The sequence below is a fragment of the Myotis daubentonii genome, chromosome 5 (genome assembly GCF_963259705.1).
Source record: "Myotis daubentonii chromosome 5, mMyoDau2.1, whole genome shotgun sequence".
NCBI lineage: Eukaryota > Metazoa > Chordata > Mammalia > Chiroptera > Vespertilionidae > Myotis > Myotis daubentonii.
Window position 1 is genome coordinate 80445232 of NC_081844.1, and position 14260 is coordinate 80459491.

At 48.5% G+C, this 14260-nt stretch overlaps 1 protein-coding gene across 1 annotated transcript in view; it reads right to left on the minus strand.

Moving 5' to 3' along the window:
* Positions 1-9431: 9431 nt before the first annotated feature.
* The window catches only part of KLHL3 (kelch like family member 3), a 115844-nt gene continuing 111015 nt past the window's right edge, over positions 9432-14260 (minus strand). Inside the window, exon 15 of the mRNA XM_059698457.1 lies at positions 9432-13831. Coding sequence (XP_059554440.1) covers positions 13803-13831 — 29 coding nt within the window. The 3' untranslated portion in view covers positions 9432-13802. The remainder of the gene's footprint in view (positions 13832-14260) is intronic.

A 14260-nucleotide genomic window follows, 5' to 3' on the forward strand; every position in this document is an offset into this window, starting at 1 on the left:
GAGTTATAATTCACATTCCATAAAAGCTCACCTTTTGAAGTACAATTCTGTGGGGTTTAATACATTCACAAAGATGTACAGCCATCATCACTATCCAATTCCAGAACATTTCATCACCCCAAAATATACTCCAGATACCTTATCCCCTTAGCAGTCACTCCCTGTTCTCCCCTCCCCCAAACTCTTACAAACACTAATCTACTGTATGTCCCTAAGGAATTGCCTATAAATGAATTTCATATAAATGAAACCATACATAATGTGGCCTTTGTGTCTGGCTTCTTTCCCTCACCATAATGTTTTCAATGTTCATTCATGTTGTAGCATGTATCAGAACTTCATTTTTTAAATGGTTGTCCATTCGTCAGCTAATGAACATTGAGGTTTCTGCTTTGGGGCTAGTAGGAATAATGCTGCATCCATGTAAAAGTATTTGTTCAGACATATGTTTTCAATTTTGGGGGGTATATACCAAGAAGTGAGATTACTGGAACATATGGTAGCTCTGTGGTTGTTTAACTTTTTGAAGAACTACCAAAGAAGTTATACATTCCACAAACAATGTATGAGGGTCCTCATTTCTCCACACCCTGGCCAATACTTGTTACTGTCTTTTTTAATATAGCCATGCTCATGGGTGTGAAGTGATATCTCATTATGGTTTTTATTTGCATTTCCTGATGGCTAAGGATGGTGAGCATCTTTTCATGTGCTATTTGTCATTTGTATAACTTTTTGAAGAACTATCTATTCAGATCCTGTGCTCATTTTTAAATTGGGTTATTTATCTTTTTATTGTTCAGTTGTAAAAATTCTTTATATATTCTGAATGCTAGATCTTTATCAGATATATAATTTGCAAATATGTTCTCCTATTCTGTGGGTTGTCTTTCACTTGATGGTATCATTTGAAGCACACAGTTTTTAATTTTGATGAAGTTCAATTTACCTTTTTTTTTCTTGCAGATACAAAAGTTAGTACTCCTTTGTGTCAACTCAGGACAGTATGAAAGGCCATCCCAGCTCCAGAGCTCCCCAGCGATTGGCCGAGGCCTCTGCTGCAACTGCATTGTAGGTCAACATCTCGCTCTGCTCCCCCTGTTTCCATCTCTCCTCCATGGGTATTATTGCTAAGAGCACTCACCAGTAACGAGCAGCATAGCTTCTCAGAGTATTTGGGATGTGGGGGGGGGGGGGGCGGGGGGTGGAGAATCCAACACAAGGCACTTCCAATGCTCTCCCATTGACCTCAAAAAAAAGAGAATGACCATCCCCCATGGTTTCAAGCCTCTGGTGACATGGCTCCTGCACACCTCTCCAGCCTCATCTCTGTACATTCCCCTTATAGTCTACCACCCAGCCTCCTAAACTTTCTCAAAAAGGCCATTTCTCTAGCCTCTGGGCCTCTGCACTTGTTATTCTTTCTCCTCAGTACCTCCTTCTACCTCTTCACCCAGCTCACATCCATTAGTCATCAAAGTAGGGTCTTAGCTTATCATCACTTCTACCAGGACACCTTCCCTGACCTTTCTGTGTGCATCCATAGGCCCCTTTACCTTCCCATGCTTATCGTGACCATACTATATTAGAATTCCTTCATTACTTTGCAGAACTCAGCATGAACCCCATGAGGATTTGATGCAGAGCCTGACATCCAGAAAGAGCTCAATAAATATGTGTGGAATAAGTTGATATGCATTGAATATATGCAAAGTACAGAAGCAGCCCAGAGAAGCCAGCAACTAACTAGGGACTGCCTCAGGAGAGTGAGCTCCTGCACAGGGCTTCCTGTGTACAGGAGCCCCCAGGCCAGCAGGGAGGGCTCCACTCATGCCACCCCAGAGTCTGGAGCCCACTTCAGCACCCCATGTTGTGTTGTTGGCACCACAGCAAAGCCCAATCCTCTCGTTCACCCCACCATCTCCACCTGGGCTCCCTGAGCCCACCAGGGCTAATCCTCATGCACTCACATGATCCTGGTGCCCAGCAGTTTCCCAGGCCCCAGCAGAAAATTTCTTGTAGAAGCTTCTGGAAATCAAACCACCCTTTCTGGGACATGCGTAAGCCTCCTCTGGCTTCCTAGAGATGGTTTTATGGGCTTCCTTATGAGGGCTCTGCAGAAGTCACAAGCATAAAGTCAAACCATTCCTTAGCTAATCATTCAAATAGGAGGTCAGGCTACATTAAAATGATAGATCTGTGGCTGAAAAATACATTTGGAGTACCCTCTGTAGCCTCGCCTTTCCCCCATGGGTCCCCTCACCTCAGAGCTGGGCTGTAGCAGGAAGGTAGAGGTCAGGCCCTCAAGAGGACTGTTAGCTCCCTGGGTGAGCAGATGCCTGTGGAGAGCAGCTACAGTGTTTGGACAGGTTCAAGCCTTGGACTAATGAGAGGGCAGGTCCTCTCGTGGCAAAGCCACGTGCAAGTCCCAGCTTGGAGGGCAAAGCCCTCCCAGCACAATGATAGCCAAAGACTACAGTTGTAAGCTTGACCTTATGGTCCAAACCTGGGGTCCACGTGGCTGAGTGATGTGGGCTTGATAGAGTTCAGGTGCATGTGACTGAGTAGATTCAAAACCCACGAGAACATTGTAAACATCTTGACCACGCCCTTACTTTGCCTCGTGGAATCTGGCTATAAAATAAAGACTCTGCTTGCAGGCCGTGGCACTGTCTCTCCATCAGAGAAGCAGCATCCCACCTAGCCCCAGCTTAATTCTCTTGTCTTTTCTAAATCTTTCACCACCACCCGCCTCAGATTCACCCATGGCAGTGCCGGCTTGGCACAGATGCCCTCCCTGTGCAGTGCCATGCTGACTGGGGGAGGGCCTGGCTTTATTGCCAGGGTCACACTGGTAGCAACTGATGGGCAGGGCTTTAAACTCACACTGTCCAACTCAGAGCCTGAGTCTTGATCGTTATGCAATATTGTCACATCATACTTTGAGACTAGATCTTCTGGGTGGTTCTCCCCTGACCCTCCCCACGCTGCTGCACTCCTCCTCACCCAGGGCAGGAACACCCAGGCCTCCGCAGCTCAGACATTCTCCATCCTGCTCCATAGCTAGGGCTGGAGTCAGAGCTTCACCTAGGACAGCCCTGTGGCAACCAGACTGCCTATATCCCTTTCGTGACCTCCTCCAGCTCAGCACCGCACAGATGCTCCTCGGTGGGCCACCATGAAATGTGAGGATGTCCTGGAGGACAAGAGGACAAGGGGGTTGGGGAAATTGCCTTCAAAAGGCCAACTCCAAATCTCATCCGCCGCCACCTCCCAGTTTGCAGCTCGGGAAGATTTATGGTGCTGCACACATGGGTCATTCTTGAGATAAGGTTATAGATCTTGCAGCTGACAGGCCTCCTCAATCAGCGCTTCAGGAAAACTTCCACAGCTGATAAATGAGCTGTTCCTAAAGCCTCAAAGACAGGCTCCGAAAGGTCTCCATTGCTTAGGATTTCTCACTCATCCTGCAAGAGGGACAGCCACCCTGGATGCCAATACAGGAAGAAATATGGCTGAGTGAAGCCCTGTCCTGCGCCCCCCACTCTGTGTCCCCTCAGCAGATGCCAAGCACACAAGGTGCATCATTAGCCGTCAAGGACAAGGAGCCCTACATACAGTCACTGTCCAGCCAAGATAACTGCACGGTCATATGCTGGATGATGGACCAAAAGGATGTGGACTTTGGATCCAAGAAGGCAAAGTCCAAGCTGACTGGGAGAGAGGGAGCCACAAGGCACTGGAGGTAGGAGGCCAATAGGAGACCTGATTGGCCAGCATCACTAGTTACCACCCAAAGTCCATTCTCCCCTCCTTTCCCCTCCCCCAGGCCGAACTCCTTCTGGAGCAGCAATGTGCCCGGTAAAAAGCATTCGCCCCTCCCAACTCCCTTGCAGCTGGGGATGCTGTAAGACATGTCAGTGGTATTCTCCTAGGGCAGTGATGGTGAACCTTTTGAGCTCGGCGTGTCAGCATTTTGAAAAACCCTAACTTAACTCTGGTGCCGTGTCACATATAGAAATTTTTTATATTTGCAACCACAGTAAAACAAAGACTTATATTTTTGATATTTTATATATTTAAATGCCATTTAACAAAGAAAAATCAATGAAAAAAATGAGTTCACGTGTCACCTGTGACACGCGTGTCATAGGTTCGCCATCACTGTCCTAGGGATTTCTGGGAGGGTTTTACCTTCCTGCTTCAGGCTCTGCCTCTTCTACCTTCCCCTCCTTCTCTTTCATGCCTTCTTGAAGATGTGAAGAGCTGTGGAGCATCTATCCTGCAACATGCTAAGGATGGAAGAGGAGCAAGACCGGAGGACCTGGGGTCCCAATGACCTCAGGGAACTGCTTTGCCAACGTGGAATGTCCACCTCTGGACTCGTGGTTAGGTGGGCAAAATAGTCCACTCTTTGGTTAAAGCCACTACTGTCGTCTTGCCATCATAAGAAGCCAAACACGGCCCTGGGAGATAGAGTCCAAGCTCTTACTGACTCTGGGGATCTGAGTGAGTTGCTTAACCTGTTTCTAGCCTCAGTCTCCCCATCTGTATGAAGGGATGATGAGAGTAATACTCACTACCATTAGTAAATCACCCACTATGTGCAGGCACCATGCCAAGTGCTTTGCATGCACTACCCACTGCATTGAGAAAGTGACCATCACACATAATAGGTCTATAGAGACCCACTGCACAAAATAATACGTGCCTTGGCCACCTCACTGGGCTTTTTTGAGAAACAAATAAGGCTGTTTGAGTAAGAGTTACCCAGATGCCTACTGAATCCCACACTCCCTGGAGTCAATGGGGTTGAAGCCAGGAAGATGTCCTCATCCCACACAGAGGGAAGAAGAAAACAAAAGTGATTTGAACACAGTTGTGCCAAATAGAAAGAAGGCAAGTGGCTGCTGGGGAAACCAGGCCCTTCCGCGTTGGTCTGCTTAGGGGCCTCCTTCAGAAATTAAAGCCCAGGTGTATCCCCAGCCCAGACAAGATGCTGGGACAGAGGGTTCGTCTCCTGTCTGTGTCCTTCTTCCCTCACTCACCCTCCTGGCTCCGGGAGACCTGCATGCAGTCAGGATGTCCTCAGGGCTGACTGTCCCTGCAGGAGATCAGGTCTCTCACTCTGGAGGCTGCTCTGCCCTGCCCAGCATCCCCTTCTTTGTCTTAGGGCCTTCTCATATCATCTCCACAAGCTCACCAGACTGGTGTTATCATCCAGAGTTTACCATTGAGGACACTGAACCTGAGAGATGAAGAGACTGGCTCAAAGCCACACGATCACCTTTTCACAGCTCAGCCATGAACCAGCTTCTGGACCTGAACCTCTGGCCGGAAGCCCTAGGCCAGCCATGGGCAAACTTCGGCCCGCGGGCTGGATCCGGCCCGTTTGAAATGAATAAAACTAAAAAAAAAGACCGTACCCTTTATGTAATGATGTTTACTTTGAATTTATATTAGTTCACACAAACACTCCATCCATGCTTTTGTTCCGGCCCTCCGGTCCAGTTTAAGAACCCATTGTGGCCCTCGAGTCAAAAAGTTTGCCCACCCCTGCCCTAGGCTGACCTGTTTCCTGCCACCCTAAGAAATGATTCTGGCTCTGGCTCTCTGGTCTCGGCCTCTGTATTTCTGCATGAGTGGTATCTCCTCCCTGGCTGTGTGTGTACACATGTGTGTATATGTATGTCTTTCTCATTATGTTTATGTCTCCCTCTGTTTCTCTCTGTGTCTCAGTTTTTTTCTCTTGGTCTCTCTTGCTTTGTTTAAAGCTCACTCCCTTTTCCCAGGTCTCTGACAGGTTGTCCCCCTCTCTCTCTGGGTGGGTGTTGCCCTCTCCTCCCCAACCCCAGGCATACTAGTACACCTAGTGCACCCGCTATTTGCCAACTGTGTCCCTTACAACACTCTAACCTCCAAGTCCTCAGGGACCATCTGCTTTGCTGGCAGTTACATCTTGAGTACCTAGCACAATGTACAGTGTAGAAGCAGAATGTGTTCTTGTTGGATGAATAACTGCTCGTTGAACACACTGTGAAGGGAAATGAATGCTCTCAAACACTGGGAGACAGTGGGGGTCCCTCTTAGAGGCAGCTGGGAACTGGGAATGGAAAGGGAAGGAAAGCAAGGGATGGAAAAGGCAATTTTCCAGTCCAAATAGAGCATATGATTAGAGGATTCATCAGATCATCTATATCATGCTTGTTTACTGACAGGGCCCAGTGGCCTAAGAGCTTAAATAGGTGTGGCATAGTCATCAAAAACTCCTTCCACGGAAGATGTGGGTTCAGGCCCTGCTCCCACTGTCGCTTGGCCTCTCTGAGTCTCATCTTCTCACCAGTCAAGTGGAAGCAAGAATAGGTCCTGGAGAGGCTGGCTTGTAGTTCCCTTTCTTTGACCTGTCTTTATCTGGTTTTGGAATTAGGGTAATGCTGGCCGCATAGAAAGGTTTGGAAGTATTCCTTCCTCTCATATTTTTTGAATAGTTTGAGAAGAATAGGTGTTAGTTCTTCTTTAAATTTGGTAAAACTCGCCTGTAAACATGGCTAGACCAGGGCTTTTGTTTGCTGGGAGTTTTTATTATTACTGCTTCAATTTCATCAATACTTATTGGCCTAATCAGGTTTTCTGGTTCTTCCTGATTGAGTTTTAGAAGGTTGTATTTTTCTAGGAATATGTCAATTTCATCCGGGTTGTCCTGTTTGTCAGAATAAAGTCATTCACTGTATTTTTTTAAGATTCTTTGTATTTCTGTGGGGTCAGTTGTTACTTCACCTCTTTCATTCTTGATTTGCATCAGCATGGATAGACCTGGAGAGTATTATGCTGACCGAAATTAGCCGGTCAGAGAAAGATAAGTATCACATGATCTCACTCATATATGGAATCTAATGAACCAAATAAACTGATGATCAAAAATAGTCCCAGAGACATAAAAGCATGAACAGACTGTTGAACCTCAGAGGGAAGGCAGGGGAAGGTGGGTGGGAAGAGATCAACCAATGAACTTGTATGCATATATGCATAACCGGTGGACACAGACAACAGGATGGTGAGGACCTGGGGGAGAAGGGCATGAGATTGGGCTGGAAGAGGTTAATGGGGGGAAAAGGAGGACCTATGTAATACTTTCAACAATAAAATAGTGAGTTAGGGTCAAAAGACACTATTTGTAAACTGTAGAAAAATAAGTTGGTAGAAGAACTGCCAAATATGATTTCACTCTGGAACTTTTCCTGGGTAAAGGGACACCGGGATCGAGGAGAAGGAAAGGTGTGTGTGCTGACGACACTCCCCAGGGCCCTCTGCGAGGCAGTGGCAGAGCCCAGAACGGTGGGCCCACAGCAGAGCATGTCTCTAGCCTGGCTCTGGGCTCTGCCTCACTGCTCGCCCCTGAGAGACAGACATGAGCAACCTCCTCCCTCCAGAATGCACCCTCTGGGATGTGAGGGTGGCACACTCAGCCAGCAGCCTCAACAGACAATGGGGGAGCATCTTTCTCAAGGCTCTACAGGACCTTGGGCCAATCAACCCCTGTGATCCTGTGAAGTGGGCATCCTCTGCCTCGCTGAGGCGCTGTGGGGATTAGCTGGAATTAAAGTGTCCCGCCCAGGTCCTGGCACACAGTAAGTGCACAATAAGTGCTCATTAAAACAGTTGCAGCCTGAGCCCTCTTCTCAGGCTGAGTCTCATCTGGGTCTGCTCCACTCTCACTTACAGCACAGGCTGAGATAAGTGGATTCGTTTCTCTGGGCTTCCCCTCTCCCCAGAGCATGCAAATTCCTACCTGTCTGTCATCTGTGGGGCTGTTATGGGCTCAGAGTCCTAAAAAGGCTGTGTTCTGCGGATGCAAAGGGTAAGCGGCACCAGGCCTCTCACTCCCCGTTCAGTGCGGGGGATGAAAGACCAGAGGCTATGGCAGGAGGCTGGCCCAGGGGCGCGGGGAGGAGGTGGAGGAGCCGGGAGGTGAAGGCCTCAGCACCTGACCCCTCCCCACTAGCCTTTCTGCCTTCTCTGTAAATACTTCCAGAGGGACCGAGTGCTGCGCACCATGGATGCGGAGAAATTCAGGCGGCCCATGCCCTTCAGGAGCGCACCATGTACTTTTCCAAGTGTCGGGAGGGAGCTGGCCAAGCAACTCCTTTCTTCCCTTGGGTCTCTCCAGCTTAAAGCTGTGCCTAACCCCTCTGTGCCGTCCACCTGTCACCTGGAACAGGGCAGAGCCACTGACACCTGGACAGGGACTGGAACTGTCCAGTCTGTTCATCAGCGCGGGAGCCCACGATCTAAGCAGGCAGATTTGAGAAGCTGCCTGGGAGCCAAGCCTCCTTCACAAGAGGCTCACCTCCCGCGGTGAGGCCCGACCTGACTCCCAGGAACCACAGGTAATGGGAGGGGCGGGGGGGGGGGGTAGAGTCTGGAAAGAGGCAAGGCAGGGCAGCCAACAGGGAACATCCAGCCTCCAAAGGGGCGGGCCACCTCCCCAGGAGGCTGTGGATTAAAGGCCAAGGTACTGCATTAGCAGGACGTCTGGCACAAATAAGTACATCATCAATGTACTGATGATAGTGGCTACTGCTACTATCATCACAGTAACAAATGGTTATTTACCAGCCACAGAAGACGGGGACATTTTGGGTCTGAAAACTTGGGCTTCGGTGGTTTTTTCCAACCATGTTTGCACTTCCCCGGGGCCCTTGGTGCCTTCCTCTCCTGGGTGCTCCTCGGCACACCCTTCCCCCCTCACCTCAAGGCTGAGTGACAGGATTAGGGACACAGACTCTGGAGTGGCTCCATCCTTTTGCAGCCATTGCTACCTTAGGCAAGTTGATTAACCTCTCCGCATTTCATATCTTCATCTGTAAAAAGATAATAGTAACTCAGTAGACTGTGATGGGAACTAAATGCATCGATAATAAGTAAAGCACTTGGAAAAATGCCTGGCACATAATAAGTACTCAATAAATGTTAGCTATTATTATTATTTCACATGTTGATATCTTATGAACCAACATAGTTAATAGCTGTATATTTTAATAAAATATATTTGTATATTTAATCAAACATAATACTTATAAAACCTCTAGGTCTAATAACAAACTTTTAAAAATCAATGCTTATACCTGAATCTCTGTCTCCTCCTCCCTGTGCCTGAGGCCAGCACACCCACATCACAATGATCAGCGGGCAGTTACCCACACCACCAATCACCTACTGGAGGGACAGGCCTCACTGGGCCTGATTAAAGAAGGTCTTTGTGGGTCTGGCCCTGTTCTTGGGTCAGAGAACAGAGGCCAAAGGAACCCAGACCCTATCCAGGAGATCTTACAGAGAAAACACTTTTAATCTGAAGACATGTAGGACTTAATCTATCTTTTCCACGTCTGAGACAGAGAAATGACTACAAAAATGAAGTACCAAGACGGAGAAAGGTTCTCACAGTTCAGCTTTTATTAAAATGAAAGTAACAAAGTGTGGGAAACTAGAACATGATTCCTGTTAAAATAATACATCCAAGGAACTGTTTCTTCAGAGAGCATGTGATGAGTGTTCTTTTACAACACAGACAGCCCCTAATGTCCGAGCAGAAAACACCAGACAAGGGCCTTTCCTATGCAATGTATTGGATGGCTGTCAGTGGTCAAGTCTGCCTGCCCATGGACAATCACAGACAGAGTGCACCCACACAGACATACACATTCAGTGTCTTGAGTCTCCTTTCAAAGGAAGTATTTTACACGTCATATACAAATTAAGTCCAACGAGGGTCCTTTATTGCCGGTGAAAAGGGAGGGAAAGAATTTTAAAGTCATAACCAAAGGCAAGAACATAGCACTAGAGCGATTTGTTTCTCCAAATGCCACAGTCCCGGGTGCTCTTGCCGTGGCTGATCCATGAGTCACTGAGTCCCACGACGAGGCCGCACAGGCTGCGAGGCGTGATCATCCGTCGCAGGAGAAGCCTCTCCGTCCCCAAGGCGGGCAGTGCTGCCAGCTCCCCTGCTTGGTCAGTAGGTACCCAGCACAGCTAGGCGTGAGGGCTTAGAACTCTGAATAGTGCAAACACTTAAAGAAAATACATTCCAGCCGCCTTGCTTCTCCAGGCAAGCACTTGAAAACTCCAGCTGGCTGGAATGAGTTTGTTCAGCCTCCCAGCTAGACCCAACAAGGTGCAAATGGGGAGCATGGAGGCAATTCAAATGGCACCTGTCCCAGTAGTAATAAAAATAAAGTATTTTTAATGAGGCTAATGACAGATAAACACACAAAAGAGACCTAGAGTGTAGACACAGCCCAAAACAAGTACTTTTGTAAGTGTAGTGTGAGCAGCCAGGGAGCACATGCTTGACACATTCTTCCTGGGGTCATGAGAGTGACCCTCCTATAAAGTTCACAGGCAACAGGCTTCCCAAGGGGCATCACCCGGCAGCAAGAGCCTTACGCTGCTGGAAGCTCCAGAAGAACAAGGAGATGGAAGAGAATGAGGATGGGTCTACTGGACCTAGGACACTCCTGGGAGCAGGTGCTGGGGGGCAGGCCTTTTGCTGGGGCTTCCCCACGCCACAGTGACCAGGCTGTGCCAGGCAGGGAGAGCCCACCAGCCTCACCACTGCAGGAAGCAAACTCCAAAAGAGCAGACGCAGATGGCTGAGTGCTGAGGAGGCTTAACGTGAGCCCCAAGGGTTTCAAGAAACACCGGTGGTGATTGTGTTTTCTACCTGGAGCCACTGAAAATCCGTTTTGGGAACATGAGAAACGAAGGGAAGATAGCTATAGGCATGGACTATGTTTCTTAAACATAGGGAATGACGGACAGAACATAACATTTCATTATCATGGACAACAAAAAGCAAGTCAAATATCCTGAAAAATTATCTTATAAAAATACCTACATTAAATTTTTGCCTGAATGCTATAGCTTCGATTTTATAAAAAGGCAGTCTCTTAAAGGATCTGGCTCAGGAATATACGAACATCACACAACAGATATCAAAAGTAAGACAGCTCAAAAAGCATCTTAAGGGATGTTGCAACTGGTGTGCCATGAAACAAAATGAAGTATTCTTATTGCATAGAGAAGATGAGGTCACTTTCATTTGCATAATACTGCAACTTTTAGATGGAGGGATGCCATTGGGTACGTATGAGAAATTACTTTGGAATTCAGTCTGACTTCTATGTAGTCCAAATCAGTATCCAAGTGGCATCTAAGCTGCTTGTAACCTTGGGCCGCAATTCCATTTCATGACTGTGATCGGATTTCAGACAAACCACTGGCAAGGCTGCATTCACAAGTAGCTGTGGCCACCTGAACGGGGGTCGGGGGTTCATCTACCACATGACCAGCACAGACTTGAAATAAGTCTGCTGTGTCCACAGTGGAGAGAGAATAGTACCTGGTGACAAAGAGGCATCTAGTTTTTATGGCATCTGTGGGCAGTTAGAGCAGTTTTTAGTGATGACACACCAGTGTCCCAGTCCCCAGGAGAAAGGGCACGAGGAGAAAATGAACATGGCCTCAGCGGCACCACCAGTAGGGGCAGTGCTTCCTTGGAAGGGAGGAGGGAGGGGGAACCAATAGCAAAAGCCCAAAAGCAGGAAACATGGCTAGCTTTCAGGGAAGGGACCCTCTGGGAAGATGACACGCAAACAGCAGCCTCTCCCACACAGAGTAGAAGTCCAGCTGCTACGTGTAGGGGAGGGGTTGGGATCTCAAACCAGCTGTGGGAACAGCACACATCAGACCCAACCTCACCCTCATCCCCACCACACACACACACACACACACACACACACACACACACACACACACACAACTAAGTCCCTAACCTTCCTCAGAGACGGAGGAAGAACATTTGGAACAAAAAGCTCATTCCATCAGCTTCCAACCCAGAGCCAGGCAGAGCTCTAGAACTAGCCGTCTCCATGTCTCTGTGTCTCCATGTCTCCGTGCCTCCCTGCCAGTGAGAGCCGGGCACCAACTCAAAGTGCGCCCCAACTCCCCTGGAGGCATTTCTCCCGGCCCCACCAAATCTGGTATTTCTGGCCTCTTCCCAAGAAATTCTGGGTGCCTTGGTCCTCTCCAAATGTCTCATTGAAATGACATCTGCTCAACATCAGAAGTTTCATCTTCAAGAGAGTTCAGTGTTTAGTGCACAATATCCTGTAAATACACAAAGTGGCCAACTAGCGGGGAAGATCCTGCGTTTCCAATTGTGAGCAGGAGGTGGAGGGAATGCTGGTCTCCTACAACATCTGCTTGGAAGGAGCCCAGATGTATCAAAAGTCCAGTATCAGGCTCATAAGCCCCTCGGCTCCCTCTGGGCGGACCCTAACATCATGGAAGGTTAAACCCCAGACACAAGACTTCCCCTCCTTATGCCAGAAATCCCAACATAAGCAACTTGCTAATTTAGGAGCAGCACAGCTTTAAGGTTATTTTTCATGCAAATGACTATGTGCCCCCTCAAATACCTCCCTGCAGATTCTTGAAGTTCTGTCTTTAATAACTTTTACCTGTGGACTAGCAAAATTCTCTTTAGCTCCTCTCTTAAAATGCAGGTCCCTCTGAGAGAGATCACACATCCGGAGCCTACCATCTCCTTCCCCACAGGGGAAGCAAGGAGGAAGGGAGTGTTCTGAGGGCTGGAGAGAGGGTGCAGAGCACAAGGAAAGGAAGACAAGGACCTGAGACAGGCTTGACCACCATCACGAAGTGCCAACGAGCAGCCCAGCTGGTACACTCCTTCCATCCATGACCGTCTGAAGCACATGCGACCCCATCCGGTGCAGGACAAACCAGGCTGCGGGTTGGAGGTAGGGTCACCTTTCACTTATCCTCCATATCAGAACACTTTCGATGGTAAAAAGGATGTTGGGAATAATTACTTCTGGATAATAAATATAATGGGGACTTGCATATCCCGGAAAAATCCAGAAGTAGGATTCTCTCTGAGACCTTTGTGGGCAGGGACTGAAGCCTTCCCACTTTGGTTTTTGTTTTTCGTATATTTTTTCCTAGTGTGTTACTTGGGGCTTCTCTGAAGAGCTAGCTGAAGAGACACAAACTTCCCAAACCTGGAATTCATGACATCAAAAACCAGTGGTCCAAAGACTGAGCAGCTCTTGTGTGCTTCCTGTAGGAGAGACCAAGGAAGAGCCAGCTGAGGGGCAGGGCACCCGCGTGCTCCTAGTTCTAGTACAGAGAAGTCACAGAGCAGCTTCGAGAATGCTCATCTCTTCTGCCGACAGTGCCAGAGTCAAGGCCAGCATGTGGGCATGGCCAGAGCACTGCCTCTCCTGCCAGTCATTTCTTGGCATCCCTGCCCTCCAGGACACAGAGGCGGCAGTAGTCTCAGGTGCCCACAGGAAGAGAGTGTCTGTGATTTGATTTTTAGCACAGCGGAAGGATCAGTAGTTCAGAAATCCAGTAGACTGTCACACCCCACCCCAAACTTAGTGAGATATCATGTTCTAAACACACATATACACAACACTCTCTCTGACCCACACACACATCCATCCACATTCTCAGACACACGTTCTCCCTGTAGCCCAAAGCTACCAGAACCCACTGCTCGGGGTAGAGGCCAAACACTCTCAGAGGTGCATGAGGTGGGGCCCAGTCTTCACTCCAGACTCCACTCTGCCAAGTCAGAGGAGGGCGGTTCTCACTCCACTGCAGACTCTCCCAGCGAGTGGGATCCAGCCAAGTGGGATCCAGCCATCATGACCCTTTCTCTTTTGAGTCCCAGGCAGCACCCCTCCCTCACCCCACGTCCTGGAAGTGGGAGGTGGGGGTCACAAGGGCTTGTGAATCACAGCAACACCTAAAACAAAAGGGGGAGAACGTTATCAACTCAGTCTCTCCAAAGAGTCCATGAATATAAGACATCCTAAGCCGCAGCAAGGGAAAACTAAATTGCAATCCTACCTCTGCCACCGGGTCAAGCTACACTGTAGCCTCTTGACTGATTCAGTGTCATCTAACTGAACCCTCCACCCCCCAGTGCTAAGTTCTATCCTCGAATAAACCAGACATGTCTGTATGTGGTGCAGTTTTAGCCAAGTTGAACCACACTCAACAGCCAACTTTGTAAATCCATGTATGACCCTGCACCCCTCTGCAATGGATGAAGCCACATAGCAGATACTGAGGAGGTTGATTCCGTCAACATCCCCCCTAGTTTCTGACCTCCATACAGAGGCCAGCAAGTTCGGAGCCCAGCTTCCCAGACTCTCTTTCAGCTGGAAGGGCC